Raw genomic sequence first — 21,416 nt, 5'->3', positions numbered from 1 at the left:
CATGAAGTTCTGTCATAGTTTTGGCTTTGTCATCATGAGGTTCTGTCATAGTATTGGCTTTTTCATCAAGAGGTACAGTGTCATAGTCTTGGCTTTGTCATCAAGAGGTACAGTGTCATAGTCTTGGCGTTGTCATCAAGAAGTACAGTGTCATTGTCTTGGCTTTGTCACCAAGAGGCACAGTGTCATAGTCTTGGCCTTGTCATCAAGAGGTAGAGTGTCATAATCTTGGCCTTGTCATCAAGAGGTACAGTGTCATAGTCTTGGCTTTGTCATCAAAAGGTTCCGTCATAGTCTTGGCTTTGTCATCAAGAGGTTCAATGTCATAGTCTTGGCTTTGTCATCAAGAGGTACAGTGTCATAGTCTTGGCTTTGGTTTAACGATGTACAATGTCATAGTCTTGGCCTTGTCATCAAGAGGTACAGTGTCACAGTCTTGGCCTTGTCATCAAGAGGTACAGTGTCACAGTCTTGGCTTTGTCATCAAGAGGTACAGTGTCATAGTCCTGGCTTTGTCATCAAGAGGTACAGTGTCATAGTCTTGGCCTTGTCATCAAGAGGTACAGTGTCATTGTCTTGACTTTGGTGTCATGGGGCACAATGTAATAGTCTTGGGTTTGATATCATGAGGTACAATGTCATAGTCTTGAAATTGTCATCAAGAGGTCATGTGTCATAGTCTTGGCTTTGGTTTAACGAGGTACAATGTCATAGTCTTGGCTTTGTCATCAAGAGGTACAATGTCATAGACTTGGCTTTGTCATCAAGAGGTACTGTCATAGTCTTGTCTTTCTCATCAAAAGGTTCTGTCATAGTCTTGGCTTTGGTATCATGAGGTACAATGTCATTGTCTTGGCTTTATCATCAAGAGGTACTGTCATAGTCTAGGCCTTGTTATTAAGAGGTACTGTCATAGTCTTGGCCTTGTCATCAAGAGGTACAATGTCTTAGTAATTTTTTTTGTCATCAAGAGGTTCTGTCATAGTCTCGACTTTGCCATCAAGAGGTTCAATGTCATAGTCTTGGCTTTGGTATCATGAGGTACAATGTAATAGTCTTGGCTTTGGTCTCATAAGGTACAATGTAATAGTCTTGGCTTTGGTGTCATAAGGTACAATGTAATAGTCTTGGCTTTGGTGTCATAAGGTACAATGTAATAGTCTTGGCTTTGGTGTCATAAGGTACAATGTAATGGTCTTGGCTTTGGTGTCATGAGGTACAATGTAATAGTCTTGGCTTTGGTGTCATGAGGTACAATGTAATAGTCTTGGCTTTGGTATCATGAGGACCAGTGTCGTAGTCTTGGCTTTGGTATCATGAGGTACAATGTCATACTCTTGGCTTTGGTATCATAAGGTACAATGTAATAGTCTTGGCTTTGGTATCATAAGGTACAATGTAATAGTCTTGGCTTTGGTCTAATGAGGTACAATGTAATAGTCTAGGCCTTGTCACCAAAAGGTACAATGTCATAGTCTTCAGGCTTTGGTATCATGAGGTACAATGTAATAGTCTAGGCCTTGTCACCAAAAGGTACAATGTCATAGTCTTCAGGCTTTGGTATCATGAGGTACAATGTAATATTCTAGGCCTTGTCACCAAAAGGTACAATGTCATAGTCTTCAGGCTTTGGTATCATGAGGTACAATGTAATAGTCTAGGCCTTGTCACTAAAAGGTACAATGTCACAGTCTTCAGGCTTTGGTATCATGAGGTACAATGTAATAGTCTTGGCTTTGATGTCATAAGGTACAATGTAATAGTCTTGGCTTTGTCATCATTATTGTCATTTTAGCAACTTTAAAACTGTTAGTTTCTATATAACATCCGGTAGAAGCTGAAAACGGTACTCCTTCTAATATAAATATTTAAATAAGGTGGGTGGTATATTCCACTACCTAACCCTATCTCTAAAATGAGTGATGTACATAATTAGCCCCGCCTACATCATCTTCTGGATGTTATTAAGTCTGCATGCTTTAAAGCCATCTGCCATAAATCAGAAACTGTTTTTCACAAAAAGTGTTAACTGCATGTACCAAGTTCCATTTCTTTGGTTTAATATTTTTTAAAGAGTTTGCATGTCCCTTGTTCAACTGAGTGAACCCCAGACAAACAATAATGTTGGCATTCCCTTGCAGTGATCAACTACTACACTGTCTTTAGTATACTAGAGTTAACAGTCTTTTTTAATTATTACAAATATTAAAAATACACAATATTAGGGTTTCTTATCATGACAAAACACATTTTTTTCTGGCATGTAATGCTAGGGATAAAAGATAACTGAACAAGTACTTGTATGTTAAATGTTCATTTATTTGTAGTGTTCATGTCATTTTTCTGATAAGATGACATTAAATTATTCTTAAATCCATCTAATCAAGAAAAATCTTTCAATGTTTACTTATCTTGTGTTTTTCTAACTGGTCTTTTTCAGTTTGCCTGGTACGAAATGCCGGAAGGGAAAAAACGTGTTTATGTTTTATTCATACATGTGATCTTGGTTTAAGAAAATATAAATGTTTATATGAGGAAATGAAAATATTTGCAAAGAGAAACATGTGGAACTTGTACCTGGAAGTGGTTTGATTAATAGAGCTGTGTTGGCGAGGACGGTACAGGGTTATTCTCTTGTCTCCTTTCATAGATGTTTGAAAGTGCAAAGAAAGCGTGTTACTTTGTGAAGTCATAAGCAACGGACAGTGTTTGCTCTTGAAGTATAAAAGTAATACAGTTTTACAAAATCTACACCTGATTTATATGTCTGCTTGCTACATCTGCTGGATTTGACTTTCATCAGCAAAGTATGTGACATTGACCTATCCAGACATGTATGTGACATTGACCTATCCAGACATGTATGTGACATTGACCTATCCAGACATGTATGTGACATTGACCTATCCAGACATGTATGTGACATTGACCTATCCAGACATGTATGTGACATTGACCTATCCTGACATGTATGTTACATTGACCTATCCAGACATGTATGTGACATTGACCTATCCAGACATGTATGTGACATTGACCTATCCAGACATGTATGTGACATTGACCTATCCAGACATGTATGTGACATTGACCTATCCAGACATGTATGTGACATTGACCTATCCAGACATGTATGTGACATTGACCTATCCAGACATGTATGTGACATTGACCTATCCAGACATGTATGTGACATTGACCTATCCAGACATTTATGTTCGTCTCATGTCCTCCAGAATCATTTGATTCTACTTTTATTTCTAACTTTATTCATCTATTTAACGATTGTGAAGAAAGTTAAATTAACTTAATATGCTAAGTCACTCTTTTTCGCATGATGTTGCTTGAGTGTGTGGTCTTGTGTTGTGTGGGAAGCTGGAGTACCCAGAGAAAACCCACTTGTCCAGTTTAGTGCCCATCAACCAAACTCACATACTCCCAGGCCAGGAATCAAACCCTGGACACCTTGTTCAGATACAAGTGTGCCAAATTGCTAACCAGATGCCGCTTTTACCACCAGACTTCTTTCAGTAGATTCAAGAAACTGTGGTTTTTGGTAAATGGTCTCTGGACTTGGTTAGAAGTCGCAGGTAACAAAGTTCTTTTTTATTATAATGGAAGAAGGGTTCTTTTGTGATTTACTGGAGGTATCTTTTCACTAAAACTCATTGTTGTTAGTTCAATCCTCAATTTTCTGCTAATGTTTCTATTTAATCCAGTTTGTTAGCATTATATAAAGAACATAAAGCATCCACATCTGTGAAAACACTACAATTATTTCCCTATTATTCTTATATTACAGCGGCCCATGTCATTAAGCACTCTATATGAGGAATATGATAGCCCTTGTTACAGGGTTTTGTTATTTGCTCCATATAGAGTCACATAGTAAATTTGGTAAAAAATACGATCATAAAGTCATCTATTTGTCAGTGCATCTGGGTTTATTTCAGTTTGTCTGTCTTAATAACTTTTTGTCTGTCTGTCCATTTTTGTCAGTCTGTCCTTCCATCTGTCTGTCTGTCCTTCAGTATGTGTGTCCTTCGATCTGTCTTTCCTTCCATCGGTCTGTCCTTCCATCTGTCTGTCTGTGTCCTTTTGTTAGTCGGTCTGTCTGTCCTACCATCTGTCTGTCTGTCCTTCTGTTGGTCTGTCTTTCCATCTGTCTGTCTGTCCTTCAGTATGTGTGTCCTACCATCTGTCTGTCTGGCCTTCTGTTAGTCGTTCTGTCTGTCCTTCTATCTGTCGGTCTGTCTGTCCGTTTGTCGGTCTGTCCTTCCATCAGTCTGTCTGTGTGTAGTATGTGATTTTTTTAAATAATTTGTTAGTTTTCTCGGTTAGTCAGGGTGAATTTAAAGATGGGATTTAGTTTAACCTTGTAATACAGAATATTTAAAAATAATGATTGTGAATTGAGACTTTTTTAACATTGCACACGATTTTTATAATGAATAATGCAAGATCTGTCTGACTGGAAATTGTCTTTATTAGCAACTTTTTATGTAAATTAGTCTATAAATTGCTGCATCTTGAATTTTTTTATCCATTTTTTATCTTCATCAATTCAATTAATGTCATTATTGGACCTTTTTTATTTGAAACAAAAGGCAAAACCCTATTCCACCTATCAAACGAGGCTGGCGAGAGTGATGTAGTGGTATAAGTGTCTGCCTCTCAAACTATTTTGATAAAAAGAGACATTATAGTTTCAAGCTATATTTTCCTTTTTAAACAACAAATTAAAGCTGGTTATAACAGCTGCAGAGGCTGGGAGCTGTTATTATTGTCAAAGTTTTAAAGCATAAATTATCCTTATGATGAGCTATCTTCTGACAAAATTCAGACCATGTATGGTGTTTAAGTTTATCTGAAAAACAGTAACAAAACCATGAGTGCACATTAGCTGCAATGCATATTATGATATTATTTACACATGATTATAGGTTTTAAAATGTTGAGTATTAGTCAAGGAACAGTGTACAATCATGTTAAAGACTGCTTACATCAATATGTTTAACAGCGGAAACACACAGGTTAACACATTTTTTATATGAAATACAAACATTTTCAAAAAATGTCACTTTTTTAACTCGCTTCATTCTAGTTCCTGTTACCTGCGGGTGACTCAGTCACAGTGATCGAGCAGCAAGCAGCATCCAATTCAACTTTCAGCATCCTCGTTAAAACTTTAATAACTCGCCTGCTATCATGGAGCAATAAAAACGTAGTCGGTCTCGCTTGTCAACTTGCGAACTGTCACTTTAGGGTCATTCAGTTTGTCGCCTAGCGTCATCTAAGGTTAACAGTTTTTTCGGTCCCTTATTTGAATGTATGTGTGAATATATCAAAGTGGTATACAGCAGGGTTTTGTAAAATTGCTTGTTAATAGAGTTGCAAGTATTCGGATCTGCGATTGTTATGGTGTCAGCAAAAGAGCCTCATTTTAATATACTGTGTTGTGGTTAATTATTATAATAAGTCTTCGTGGGAAGTTGTATTAAGTGCTTTAAATATTGTTCTATAATATATCAGTTAATGTTCTTGGAAATAGAAATATGACATGTTTGTAAAAGCTTTATCAATTTGCTATAAGTGAATGTAGGTATGAAAGGACCTTAAATAATTTATGGTCGTGTCAAGAAGGACTTGAATGGAATTATTTACACTGTGATATTGATATGAAATGATGAACGTTAATGGTCCGTGAATAATTTGTAAAGAGGTGATCACCTTGTAATGTACAGAGATCATATTTTTGTTATGTACGTATTTGTAAACAATTTACTTCAGGTTTGAAAACAATATTGTTCAACTTGATGCCATGGGATATTTAGTTTGAGTGACAGATGATCGCTTCTATCCTGCACATGAATACAGGCCTCTACCATTGTGCTATTGTTAGGGGCAAATTAACGATTTAAACGATTAACGCAGCTTTTGTTTAACGGTTATCTGTGACACCTGAATTGAAAAGACTATTGTCATAATTAATAAAACCTGTAAAATACTCAAAAAATCATTATTTTGGTTTAATTAAGCAAGGTTGACAGGGATTTAAATACATTTGCAGCTGTGAATGGATAGATGAACACAGACACATGCCCAGCGACAAGAAGGATGCCTAATGTTTGATAGAAAAACCCAAAGTCAGATTGAGGGATCTTAGTGATTTATTAATTTTGACTTTGAATTGTTTCATATTTTTGCAGGGAAAGAAGGAAACGGGAAGCTTGGGGACGATCGGAGAAAAAATCAGGATTGATGGATTAAGTCTGAAAAAGCAGGAACTGAAAATGAAATAGACGGAGAGTGGAATACTGCTGCTGTTGTTCTTGCTGTTGTTGTGTTACAAATTTTCGGAACACAGTGATATATGTAATAACAAAGTGATCATAATGTGCGTTGGAATATAAAGAAATGACAGCCATGATGATAGGATTTACTCAAAATACAAACGGTAAGAGAATTGTTATTTTTTACATTTATTTTTACAACAAATAGTAGCATTTCTTTGCTTCAATAATGACCAAGAAAAATCCACCTGTATGCATCCTGGAAGAATTTATGAGGTGTTAAAGAAAGTAACAGCTTCGATTGTTCCAGGGAAGACAAATTTTGTCTTTGAGTAAATAGAGCAAAAGATGTATGCCAAGTTTTATCATTTACATGTGGCATGTTTCTTGTTCTCCGAGTCTATAGAGGCATGTTAGTGCAAACATTTCTTCAACTTTTTAAATTACGTTCTTAAATTGTGGCACAGTTTTCACTGAGTGTGTGTAAGGAGTGAAAATAATGTACATATATATGTGGACATGTTATGTAAGTACAGCATTTAATGTAGCAGGTTTCTAATTGCAAACATGTTTTTTATATATGTTAAATGTTTATTTTGGGGTTTCTAAATAAATGTAGCATAAAACTTTTTCTTCAGGTTTCTGAATCTGATAGCTCTATACTCATTAAGTTTATTTTTTACTGGAGACAGTGAAATATTCTGTTCTGGCATTTAAGCTTGTCTGTATTTCAAATAAAAAGTCAGGGTATTAGGATAGCATTGGTGTTGTTGATGTCGTTGTTAGTGACAACTACTGCAAATAGTTTAACCTGGACCATAACTCCAAAGGTGTTAAATGATATATGGATGAAACAAGGGACAATACACACTTTTTAAGCAAGACCCATAACTCTGGCTTTAATAATTATGGAGTTATGCCCCTTTTTCTAATGGGGAAAAACCACGGGGGAGGGTTGGCATTCGTTCTGCGGTGCTCTTGTTTATCAGCATATTAAAGATGGTCATTGTTTTTTACATCTTACAACCTTAATGATTGCTGGAGTCTCTTTGGCGCAGGACCACCCTAATGAATTATTTATTGACATGCTGAACAACAACTTATCGAATTGTTACAAATGGTATAAACTAACTCATTTTAAATACATATTTGTGGTTAATGATAGTAAACAAAATAGTAAAAGTAAACGTTTCCGTTTATCACAATTAAACATTATTTGCTTTAAAAATCTTTGGGCCATGTCAAGGGAACAGTCATATCCGATCATTTTTGTCATTCAGTGCTTTAAATGATTGTATTGTTATTCTGAACTCTTATATATGTGTGTGTGTATATTATACATATATAAGAAAAGTACATGTGTAATCTCAACAAAATGCTTGAAAAAATACCAAAAAAAAGCTTACTCACATTTCAATGCAAATTTTTGACATGAATATTTTGATAAAAAAAAAAAAAATTGGAACGTAATTGCTGTAACGCAGTTGATATCGCTACAACAATCTTTTCACTTTCTGTACTTTGCCATTATATATTAGAAATATCACTAAACATTGAGCAAATTTTATACTCTACTACTCTGTGTAATTACTTGATGTTGTCACTAATGCGATATATCGGCGTGTATTGAACTTACCCCTATCCCTATTATTTTGTCAAATAATCATCATCGGCAAATATGATCGTTAAAAGATCTGTCAAGTGCCTGACATACAGTTAAGTATGCATTGAATTTCCCTTGTCCTTTGATATTTGATGACTGAAGCATTGATTGAAGGTAAGCAAAAGTTGAAAAAAAAAAAAATCATATTTTATTTAAAATATAATTTGACTACATTTTTATTAAATAGGAAGGACTTGTTTTTTAATTACTTGTAAGATTTCCAAGAAATAAAATAAGCTGAATTTGAATTTGACCGAATAGAAATAGAAAAATTGTCACTAACGCAGGCTGTGAGTACATTGGGATAACACATTGTACAGTTGTCACTTACGCAGGCTGCAAGTCCCTTCGATAGGAAAAAGAGCAAAATTGTACCATATGTTACAAATAGCAAATTTAGTACTAATGAAGGCTGCGAGAACCTTAGACAGCTAATTGCAAAACTGTTACTAATGCAAGCTGTGAGTACCTTGGTAGGCAGATAACATTTTTTTTTTACTATTTAAAGGTAGGCAAGATGGATATCTATATAAGCGAAACTGTAACCAATGCAGGCTTCGAGTACCGAGTACCATACCTTAAGTTGGATAAAAAATAGCAAAATTAAAAAAAGCACAGGCTGCAAGAACCTTGGATAGCAAATAGCAAAATCACAATTAATGCAGGCATATTAAAAATAACCTGATGCATCTTGCTTCATTTCATAGGGTTGACCTTGTTTTGTTTCTGTTTGAACCTGTTACCTGTGTGCCAAGTTTAATTGCCTTCCTCCAAGAATCAAACAGTTTGTCTGCTTCCTGGGCCTATCTTTTATGCTGGAAATGAGCTTTTCATCTTTCACCCCTGGGAGTATTAATTATTATGTGTGTTTTACCTGAGTTCTTTATATTTTATTACACCTATTCACAAATGTTGTTAGGTAACAAATTAATATCATTACATCAGAGCTGTTTTGTTGGAATACAGACTTCTCTGTGTGTTTTTTGTGAAAGTATAATGCTTCCCCAGTTATTTTGCAAGATTTCATCAATTAACTGGAAAGTTTTGAAACTTTAAGGATGAACATTGTGCCATTATATAGATGAAAGCCTTATCCAAATGAACATTCACTAGATTTAGAATATAACCTTCATTAAATTACAGCATATAGGTAATTATTATGTAACTAGGCTTAATCATTCAGAATTTCAACTTCTGCAGGCGTTTAAGGTCCGCCCACTGCCACTCATCCGATACACAATCCCTGCATCAGATTATGCGTTGACAATGTGTCAGCCAATGAGGTTGTACTCTAAGTCAATTTGTTAGATTTCGTGGATTAAAATCATAGTGATAAAGAAGGGCTCATTCCCTTTATGAACTCTGCCCATTTTTAATCATTTAGATTTTAAGTCATATACCTATAATTTTGAATTTTGAAATTGTCATCTGTGTTAAAATAATGAAGACCTCAGTAATGTATGTGATACACCCTCTATGTATATGTCAATTCAAGGATGCCTTGTGGCTCCACATTATTTTGGAATCATTTGAAAGGGTTTCATTTGCAGAAAAAGAATGTATAAAAACAGCACTTATAATAACATAAGAAACATCTGCTTTCTTGACCGTGAAAGATTGTGAGTTATATATGAGGTCATTTCAGGTGTGAATTTTTGTTGTAACGAAAGCAAATATACAAACTGACAAAACGTTATTTGTATCATAAATTATGTCGCCAAAATAATAATATATTATATATTATTTATAACAAGAGTAATAACCCTTGATGACTTCATAAACAAACAGCGCTGAAAAGTAAATGAATGTGTTATATAGGGAAATTTGATGTATTTAATGATAAAAATCATTCAAATAGTATTTATGTTATAAATAGTACATCAGTTTTGTGCTTATTCAGTACAAAATTTAAATAACTCGCCAAAGGCACCTTATTATCAATTTAAGAAAACTTGTTTAATAAATTTTGTATTAAATGGCCATATTTATCTAGTGTGCTCTATGTATATGTGTTTTGGGTTATTTACTTTTCTTCCATTAATTAGTAAGCAATTGCCATTCAGTTGATAACAAAATCATTTAGAATACAACCTACAGCATCAGCCTATGAAATTGCAGATACTGGCAATCATTAAAGCTGCACTCTCACAGATATACCAATTTTACAACTTTTTAAATTTTTGTCATGGAAAGAGCAAATTTTTGGGTCAATATCTGCAAACCAATGATATAGGATTGCTGACAAAAAATCAGATCGTAGATTTTCATTTTTCCGTTCGAAAATTAATGTTTTATGGCTTAAACCGTTACTAACGGTATAGGAAAAATGCATAAAACATCAATTTTTGAACTTAAATATAAAAATCTGCGATCTTATTTTTTGTCAGCAGTCTTATATAACTGGTTTCCATGGATTTTTGCAAAAATTGGCTTGTTCCAAGACAAAAAGTAAAAAGAAGTTGTCAAAACCTCCAAACTGTGAGAGTGCAGCTTTAAGTACTAGGCTTAATCATTAAGAATATCATCTTTAGTGGGTGTTTAAAGGTCCGCCTACTACCACTTATACGATACACACCCTGCATCAAATTTTGCTTTATCAATGTGTCAGCCAATGAGGTTGTGTCCTCAGTCATGAGATGACCTGAAGTAAAATGTTAATGATCAAGAAGGGCTTGTTTGCTACACTCAATCCGCTCATTCTTAATCAGTAAGATTTTACTTCATGTCATCTAAATATTACATGAGATTACATGACTGTGAGGCATCACAATTTAACATTATTGTTTATGCAGCAATTAGAGATCTAGCTTATTTGTTGAGGCCTGATTCCTTAAGTTATTGTTGCCACATCAAGATTAGTAATTAGTTATATATGTAACCGGGTATTTGATATGCATATAGCGGTGCTTATACTGTCTCTTTAAAGAGATAGCTTTTATAGCGACGCTGAAGAGTGTACGCCTGCAGAGCAAAAGGTCGCATGGGTTCGAACTCTGACACATAGCAATTTGTGCAGTCTGTTACATTTGGTGCCCAACGTGGGGTCTGCGTTGCACGATAAGGCTCAAGGTTATTGCCAACTGACATTTGTCTCCGAAATTCAAGGACGAATTTTAAAAATGGAAGTGGAATGTGTAACCAGTTATTTGATATGTATTTAGTGGCACTTATACTGTCTGTACCTATAGAGCTAGCTTTTATAGCGACGCGGTAGAGCAAGAGGTTGTGGGTTCGAACCCCAACAGATGCACATAGCAATTTGTGCAGTCTATTACATACATTCCTAACATTATTAAAAAATAATGAAAAAATTGTATTAGGAAAGTAATATATACTGGCAGCCTGATATGGCTTGGTTTTACATGAAGTAAAGGGTTAAAAATATTGAGCCATCTGTTTGTTAAAAACACATCAATAATACTTTTCAGTTTCTTAAATGATTGTCCATTTATTTGTGATGTTCAAATACATGTTTCAAAATCTGCAAAACTGCTGTGACCCCAGAGCTGTATGTAAGACATTGTAAATAAAAAGAGGCTTTATTTTATATGGCAGGATTTCCAAACTTCACTGATATAAAGTGCATTATGATAGGGTTGTCTAAACTGTTATTTACTAAATGCACCATCAATAAATAAGTACCAGTTTTGTGAAACTTTTTATGGCACAAATTCTTTAATGCTGACTTAATGTTCGTATTTTACCCTTTAAATTGCCTCGCTGTTTCATTAAAATTACAAAATACAGAAAATTTGATATGGTTTAAGATGAGATAAAAGTAATTTCATATCCATATTGTAAGATTGCATAATTAAAAGTCTCATACTTTGTACATTATAATATTTCAAAGATATTTTGGTAAAAATGATTGCAAGGTTTTATACTTCACAATGAAATGTTGTATCAAATTCAGACGACTGACGGTGGCATTTGCATAACACAGATGATTTAAAATATACGTTTTTAATGGAGTCAGTTTTAATACTCTCACTGATGTTGTCAGGTCATGACCAAAAATGTGTGTCATTCTTTCCTATAAAATTAATGTTTCTTCTATTTTGGTTACTTATATGATCACACGGAAATTTCATCTTGTACCGTGGTTCGCTTGTTTTTTCGTCCATATGTTAACTCCAACGTTGGCACGGTAACTGAAGAAGGTGGAGCTCAACCATTTAGTAACTAAATTATAATGCTTTTCACATATACTACACAATAGTTATTGAACGTTGTCGTTGACAACAAGGTAGAAAACACTCTTGTATGAATTCAATAACTGGGGTTCAGTGCATGCAGTAATTATTTATTATACTTTAAAACATTTCATTTAAAGGAATTTCAAAATAACTGACTATCACTTCTATGATTTCATACCATTTGCAGATTGGTCAATATTTCTTGGAATGCTCATGATTGGACCCATAGGAAGAGGCGGAGCAAGCTATTTTAAAATTTAAGCACAAGTCATACTGATCGGCAATTTGGAATATATAAAATAGTTGGATGTCTACTTTCACTGAACCTTTGGAGTTTAGACTGAAATGTCATGACAATATCTTTTCATTGCAAAATTAATAAAAAAGAATCACCTAAATTAGGAAACAGTTTTGCAAATTGTATGGATTAGATGACAAAATATTGGTTGGGCTTTAAAAGTTAAGGCCCAATTAAATCAGACAGAAATTTTAATGACAACAATGTAGATTCTTTGAAATTTATAGACATTAAGAAAATGACATTTTTTGCAATTATATTTGTAGACAATCATTAATTAAACAATCATTCTAGTAAATGGGGAAATGTAACTATGATGTACATTAAAATCATGTTAATTGTTGTTTAAATTGCCAATTTGGGTAAGGTTTTAAACAATTCAAAATATTTAATGAGAAATTAAGTTTCAAACTAAAGAATAATGGATGCAAAGCTTAATTTATAAAAAATATATTATTAAGCTTCTGTGTAAATAGCATTAATTTACAAACAAAAAGTGTTGCTTACAAGTAAAAAGTTCAGGGGAGGATCCAGGTTTTGACATTAGAGGGGGCGCACTTTAGGGACTCACCTCAGGGGGCATGTGTCCTCTCCCTCAGGAACCCCATAAATAGGCTACAAACAATTTTTTGTCAATGATGGTTTGGGGGGTCCTCCCGCATGAAAAATTTTGTTCAACTTTTTTTAACGTACAATCCAAACACTGGCTTTCCAATCGTCACATTATTAGGCCAAATTTGGAGCATTTGTCACAGTCCTGTGTTAGCTCTTGTGGTATGAATATTACAGTATGTTATGCTGGATAATATTGAGTAAACATGGCCGACAGTGCATAAAAGTTTGATTTAATGAAAACGGTCAGAGCTGGTTGGGTTTTATGACATCTGTTCACCACAAGCTGATCCTGATGAATGAGTCAAAATGTCTCCCATAGCTGACATAGATAAGGCCGGGTTTTTCTCAGCTATTTTAATATGTTATTATTATGTTTCTGTATTTTCAAAATAAACTGTTCTGCAGCAGCTTTTCACACAAATTAATATTGAAAAGTAATCACTATTCAGATTCAGGAATTGTTCATATCAAGAATGTCATTTTGAAGCGTTTCATTGTCAAAGTCAATCATGATTCATAGAAAAGCAGTTGACATTAAATTGCCGCGGCATAACTGGCACGCTATTGATCGGAAATCAATCACAGTATGGAATAATGGAGACAAAGCAGGGAACATGGTGCGATATTATGAGGCATCGAAAAATAATGGCTCTGACAAACCCTCCAATATCGCGTCCAGCTATGTCTGATGGCTTGGATGTCTTTATTTTGTGATGATTCAAGCATAAATTTCACATTCAGACTTTTTCGGAAACAATTTGAATTGTACTTGGTATAGATTTTTGTAAAGAACTGTTATAACTTTTGTTCTGAATGACTGTCCTGTTTGATAGAGATTTCAAGGAAAGTCATTTATTTCTTTAACATCAATATTTCAGTCTGATAACTCGCAATGCAGCATTTCGGTTAACAGCATTTCCGGGAACTATTGTATACAGATTAATGATTCGGAACCTGGAATTGGAAACTCTTGCAGATGAAGTAACATTGCATATCAATAGCATACTGCATGATTAAGTTTAATATGCAATTGCTTTAATGGCAACTATTGATTTTGAAGCAGAATGCTGCAGTTACTCAAGTCTTGCTGTTCACTTGAATAGTTTTCATTAACTAAGAACAAAGAACTGGATCAAAAATAATGTTTTATTGTCTGTTGTGAAGCAGTATGGCAAATATCTTGTATTTTTTGTGTGACATTTAGTGTCAAAGATGGGAGTGGGGTGAGAGGAAATCCAACCGGTTATCATAATTGAAAGCTGTCAAAGTGAATCTATCCAATTATTTGTCTTTGACAGATGTATGGCACTGGAAAGTCTGCAATAGTTAGAATATGATCAACCAGTTAAACATCCAATCAGCATAATTTAAAATCATAATGTCCACCCTGACAACTAATAGATACAGCCCCCACAACCTGAGTTAGGAATGCTTTGGTGGGAATGTATCTCAATCACTGACGGTCAGTTTAAACTTATTTATTTTTACAACATTGTGAAACAAGTCATTTCAACTTATATTAATCACTCTTGTTGGCATGATGTTGCGTTTGAGTGTGGTCTTGTGTTGTAGGGGAAACTGGAGTACCCGGATTAAACCCACTTGTCCGCCATGGTAACAAACCAAACTCCCATATGCCCAGTCCGGGAATCGAACCCGGGTCGCCTAGGTCAGAAGCGAGTGCACTAACCACTGTGCTAACCGGACAACCTAATAAATTATGTTTTGTACAATGTTGTGAAAGGACATTACATTCAATAACTTGTGCGGTATAAGTAAAAAGTCCAAACACTTGTCATTCAGTGGTTAACGTTTCACTTCAAGTGTATTCACAGAATGCCCACATGTTATTTTATAAAGTGTTGTGTACCCCTTGGTTTCATTCAATAAAGTGTAATAGCAATTGTTAAAGTGTACCAGCATCTTGCATGTATTTTACATACACCATAGGCTTGATTCTAAAAGTGGAAGATTTAACACACCACACTGAACTTACTTCCCTTTGCATAACAAAACACTGTGCTCATCAAGGGAGATAATTGCATAGTTGAATTGATTTAACATCAATTTAGTGGCCGTCTTCAATATGATCAAAACGGTTCTTTCCAAAATGGTCGTCAAGTCGTATCATATGGTATGTCCTTAAAATAATTTTTTTCTCACACCGATTCAATAAGATGTTTGATTTTTTATTGTTATTGGCGAATTTTTAGCATATTTCTGCCAATTACAACCATATTCTGCAGCTCTTCTGTTCTGTTTTGTTATAAACCAAAACAAAGGAAATACTTTCAAACAAGGTACAACAGATAGATATACCATGTCCTCTACAGAAAGGTCAAGGTTACAATATGTTCTTATTTCAAGTTGTATAATGTTTTGTCATACAGGATATTCACTTTAAATTAAATTTTTGGTTTGACAATTTTAAAATACTAATTACACAGTGGACAAAAACATGTAATATAAACACCAAAGTCAGCGTATTTGCACAAAATTATATTTCTAAAGAAACATCCATGCAGTCAAAACAGGAACATCAGAGCCATTACCATTTACCCTTTAATTAAATTTAAGCACATTGGTTTGAGCGCTTTTAAAGAGATTCATTGTGAATTGCCAAGGTCATTTACATTCACAGCCTATGGCCAAGGTCATATTTTGTGACCCACAGGGTCATATCATGATTATTTTATAAAAACAAATGTTACACTGTGACCTTTCTGAAGATACAACTTGTGTTGTCTTCAATTTTATTATATAAATTGGTAGATTGCAGAGACTGTCTCAGGCACATTATATCAGATATTGAGAGTTATGTAGTGCATTAAATATGTGTGATATTGCTGTTCAGAACTTGTGGTTGTTGTTTTTTTATTGTAAGTCCCTTGCATTACTTTACATCATAGAGAAATTGATTTAATTACAAAATAGATGACAATGTCACTGAAGCTTTGATCAAAGAGTTTTATTGTGTTAATTTGCATTAAAATGGAGAGCATTGTGTTATTTAAGGCATACGTTTGTATATAAACATGCTTCAATACTGTTTAATGGTTTTATCTGGCTCCTCGTATATTTGAGGTTTAATGTTAGAATACTGTCTCTTAGAATAACTGTTGCCAAATTAATACTGGTATCAAGGAATGCCTAATGTTAATGGCCGAACAGAACAGGTATTTTATTTAGACTTATGGTATATAACATACATTGCCTCAAGTTTGCACCGTCTTTGATAACACCACTATATATGTGCCTATTTTAATGACAATTGTTGTTTTATATCTTCAGGGGGAGGCCGGAGGATGGGACGGTCCCTGAAGATGGCGCTGCTCATCCTTCTGTCCATTGACCTTGGCTTCATAAGTAAAGGTACGCTATAGGCTCACTCAGGATTGCTGCATTATTGAATGTTTCTCTCAGCTGACAACCCTAAAACTGTGTGTACAATTGTGACAAGTTTGGTGACTTTTGGTTCTTGTCTGGGAACTTTACTGTGGTCGATACAGAATTGCATGTTGCACCACAATTTCTGTGAGGATTAATTAATACTTATTTTGGAGAGATTGTAGATATGTAGTTTGGTTAAGTACAAAACTCTGTGAGATAGCTGTAATTAAAGTACCGTACAGTTGCCTTTTCCATTGATTGTGAGATATATATCTACAAATACCAACATACATTATATCTATCATGTGTTTCTATAATGATCGAGGCTTACTGAGTGAAGGGTGATGCAGCATTATAAGGGTCAGATATTTTTTATCTGGACAGCAAATACTTGATTAATTTTTTATCTTGCCTACCATAATTAATCCAGTTGTGTAAAAAATTGATGTAGAAAATGCATGTCTGTACTTTTTACCAAATAACACTTTTTAAAATTGTGTTTACTGCTGTTGTGATGCGTAGTAATTTCAGTTCAATGTTGTCATCAAATAGTTCCTCTTAAAATTCATACTTTTATAAAATATTTATTTTCATTTTGTAATAAATATTATTGTTGAATTATGCATTTAATCGCCCTCTATCGAAATGACATATATTAATATTCATGGCCAGTTAGTTGGGCGTGATTCATCTGGCAAAAGGGTGCTGTATATTCCAGCATGTGTATTCCAGAACGGCCAAATTTGCTAAAAAGTCCAATGTGCAAGAATAAAACATGAATATGTTTCAAGTTCATGTTATATTTAGTTACCCATAAAAACATTTGCAAAGAATGTTTATCCAACCCTCCTGGAATTCAGCAAAATTTAAAAAAGTTCTGTTTTCCACTAGGCATCTAAATCTCCTAAGCACTTTTCACTAAAATACAATTTTTACGAAAGTGCTAGGCTTAAATATTATCCAACTTGCTTTCTATTGCAAAATCTGAAGTATAATGCATTAATAAAATGATTGTATTCACATGAATTATTTAATCTTTGAGGACCAATGTAACATGGTAAAATGCAAATTCTAGCTAGCCTGTTGATGATGAAAACTGATCAAGCTTATAATGCCGTATTGTCTTGTCTCCCTTGGGACGATGAATGTGCTCAAATGTTGTTCTCAGAGCGTCTTTGAGTCTGTCTTCAAAGATGTGTTATCTGAAATCAGTGGAAAACTGGTGAAAATAAAAGTTTAACACTAATTGAATGCTTTTCCAGTCGGATATGAAGGTTATTTCACTGTTTGGGGAAAACAAAATAAAATGAGCTGATAAAAGTAGATTGTTTTTGCTTTAAGAAGTTGTCAGAAATCCCAATACATGTTTTGGAACATAATTTTATGGGCGAAATGAGGAAATTTAAAATTGCTGATCTATAAATGCCTTGGTTTTGTCTTGTTTATTGCAAGGAACAGAAAAAAGAAGAATTATTTTCACAGCACATTGTTTTGATGTGGGAGAGTGCCACCTTGTTACACAGGGAATGGGGAAGGTCTCATGGATTAAATAGCTTTATTTCACCCATCATTAATACAAAAATGTGAGGCCCTTATCTTACCAGATATATTTTGATACAAAAATGTGAGGCCCTGACATTTATTCATATTTTGATACAAAAATGTGAGGCCCTCATAAATCCAGATATATTTTGATACAAAAATGTGAGGCCCTCATTTATTCAGATATCTTTTGATACAAAAATGTGAGGCCCTTATTAATCCAGATATATTTTGATATAAAAATGTGAGGCCCTCATAAATCCAGATATATTTTGATACAAAAATGTGAGGCCCTCATTTATTCAGATATCTTTTGATACAAAAATGTGAGGCCCTTATTAATCCAGATATATTTTGATATAAAAATGTGAGGCCCTCATTTTTCAGATATCTTTTGATACAATAATATGAGGCCCTCATTAATTCATATATCTTTTGATACAAAGATGTGAGGCCCTTATTAATCTATATATCTTTTGATACAAAAATGTGAGGCCATCATTAACCCAGATATCTTTTTATTTATCAATGGACCATTGACTTTCAAACATTAGCTAATTTGTTAATAGATTTTATCAGGGCCTCACACTTGTGCCGTAATCATTATCAAAGAAATAGTGTATCTAACAGTAGATAACTATGTTTACATGTTTCATAAGAAAGAGATGAAACAATGATGCCTGAAAACAAAATGAAGTTGTTTCAACATTGTGTGTATTATAAATGTAAACCAATAATTTTTTGGAAAAGCTATAAGTTTGAACTCATACAAAAGTCAAGATATTCACTGAACTCAAAATTGAGAGTAACACTAAGAATGCTCCTCAAATAAAGTAAAGAAAATCTGGCAAGACACAAATAATGGTAGCGTAAAGTTTGAAAATTATGAAACATTTATATAATTATATTTAATAATTCATTTATTTTCATATTCATATTTCATTACCGGTTGAATCACTCTGTAGCTCCAGTTAATCTATAATTTAAATTAATCAATATCATCCTGCACACTTCCAGCACATTTCACCATGAAAATTAATTGGTATCATACTGTGTAAGTCTTTGAGTTTGGCATTAAAATTGCAAGGTCTTGGGAGATGGATGAGTTTTAGGGGGGTTTGTTGCAGAAGTTTTAGAGAAACAAATATGTGTACATTACATTATTGAAATATTCAAATAGTATGAATAGCCTTAGAAAAATATTAAGATACTGGAAAGCCATGGACAAGCAGTGACAGACTATACCTCAGAACTTTTGCAAAAGGAAAGTTGTTTGCCAAAATACATTGGCAATTTAATTAAAGTAGTTAGCTGTTCAGAATTCTGAAAAATTGTTGATTGTGTAAGATATTCACTATTTAAAAAATATGTATAATGAATTTCAGATAATATACTGATATGACTTATAACTTTTTGGTGATATATTTAGAGGCTTATCAGTAAAATGCCAGAAATTGTACAAGATATAACATTGAGACTATCCAGAAGTCATTACTCAACCTTTTGAAGTTGATGAGAACATGACATTTAGTCATTAAATGAAACACTAGGTGTTCCCCCTGTTTTCAACGGTTTTTTGTGCCAGAGTGCGCAAATTGCTTTTCAGATAATTCTGTCTGCAAAAAATGGACCAGTTTCCTTCTTAACAGGTTGTGAATGTTCAAGTTTTTTCTCTTTCAGACAGATATTGATATTTTTTTAATTTAAAACAATTGTATAACCTAAAAGTATTATAGTTATAATGATTCTCTTTATGTGTCCAATGAAATCTTCCATTAATTTTATACTCTTTTTTGTTTTCCAAAAGCCTAAATTTACACCTCAACTTCCATTCCTTAAATGAACAGCCTCTCAGCAATTGCTAGTATTTTCCAATGAAGGCATCATCTTCAGATATGTTCAGATGAAGAATCATCACATTTCAATATAAATTTAAAATTGTTTATCTCGTTATTGTTTGTGTGACAGCAAGCTACAAAAAATATGATATGTAAAATGTATTGTAGTCTTTAGTTTTCAATTTAACGTTTGAAAGTGTTTTGAAGTGATTAAACTTTTCCCCGTTTTTTTGTGACGTCATATGATAAACTGTTTCCAGTTACGGTCGGGTTGTTCTATTTACAGGATGGGAGGGAAAAAAATTCTTAAATGAAAGTATTTTTTTTAACAATTCTGGAAAAAGTTATTAACTATATATTGGTGTAGATTTAATATAAGTAATGCAATGTGTGATTGATGTCCTTATTGGGGATATGAATGCAGTTGGGCTGGTAAAAGTATGCAAGGAGTCCTTCAAACCAACAGTGTTCATACCCCCATTAAGAAATCAATCATGCAATTCATTCCTTAAATAACTCCAGGTTTAATCATTGTTGAGTTATGCCTCTTTGAACTAAAAAGAAACAACAAACAGCTGAATGTTGGCATCTGATTTTGATGCTTTTGTTTCTAGAAACATAACAATAATGTTTTATTACATTAGATAATATAATTTAGGTCAGCCTGTTTGGAGTAGATTTACAATAGGATATGAACTACATGACTTCTGCATTCATAGTAATTATTTAACAATTATAATCAGTAGATATTTCCTCTACACCTGCTTTTTTACCTACTAATAGGAATGATGTCACCATTACGTCATATTTACTTCCGTTGTGTGGAAAATTCTCAATAAAAAAAAAATGTTCTTATGATTGATAGACATGTTTTCACATGCTCAATACACTGTAAATCAAAACTATCATTATTCCTGAAACTTTTATACCTTAAGTATCTATTCTTGCTTGATTTATCATTTAGAGTAGAGATTAAAGCATAAACCGCTGCCCTATAGTTGAAAGGTCATTTTGGAAGATCTGTCATGGCGGACGGTGCAATTTTTAGAGTTTGTTTTTCAAGTGGAGTGATTTTTCTTAGGAATAACTTGACCCCCCTTTTTTATTGGCTTAAAAGGTAATTTAAAGCTTGTACTTTAAGAATATATGTGGTTATCATAGCCTGCATTCGCTCGAAATGCCTTTAAATGTTGTCTGAAAATTATAATTTTACATTGAATTATATAGGGAATAACAATGGTGGTGTGTAACCTAAAAGGGACCAAACTGCTTTGTTTAAAAAGTGTTATTTTTGGTAAGAAATGTATTGCATTTCACTATTTCTGGCAAATTTTCACAATTAAATGCATTTATCTTGTCCGGTTGATCAAAATATGCTATTTCCTGGTTTTCACAACTTTCGCCTATTTTTTTTTTTAAAATGAGTCGTCTGCAATCTTACGAGCACTGAAAATGTCCAAATTTGGTAAAAATTTGACTGCGAGAACTGGAAATGTGTGCAAAGATGTGTAGAACTGTCCAATTTGATGCTTAGAATGCCATTTGAGTCAAGGTTCAGTTGAAAAACCTCAAAGAATGGCA

The 21,416-nt window shown here is 33.7% G+C and overlaps 1 protein-coding gene across 2 annotated transcripts in view; it reads left to right on the top strand.

Annotated features, from left to right (window-relative positions):
- LOC128213471 (inactive tyrosine-protein kinase transmembrane receptor ROR1-like) overlaps positions 1 to 21,416 on the top strand; it is a 155,780-nt gene that overhangs the window by 29,143 nt on the left and 105,221 nt on the right. For both annotated transcript variants that reach the window (XM_052919197.1, XM_052919196.1), the window contains exons 2-3: positions 6,210 to 6,457; positions 16,357 to 16,437. In XM_052919197.1, the coding sequence (XP_052775157.1) occupies positions 6,418 to 6,457; positions 16,357 to 16,437 (121 nt within the window). In that variant the 5' untranslated portion in view covers positions 6,210 to 6,417. The remainder of the gene's footprint in view (positions 1 to 6,209; positions 6,458 to 16,356; positions 16,438 to 21,416) is intronic.

The sequence above is a fragment of the Mya arenaria genome, chromosome 13 (assembly GCF_026914265.1).
Source record: "Mya arenaria isolate MELC-2E11 chromosome 13, ASM2691426v1".
Taxonomy (NCBI): domain Eukaryota; kingdom Metazoa; phylum Mollusca; class Bivalvia; order Myida; family Myidae; genus Mya; species Mya arenaria.
The sequence above is the reverse complement of the archived record's forward strand: the minus strand, read 5'-3'. Positions and strand labels throughout refer to the sequence as shown.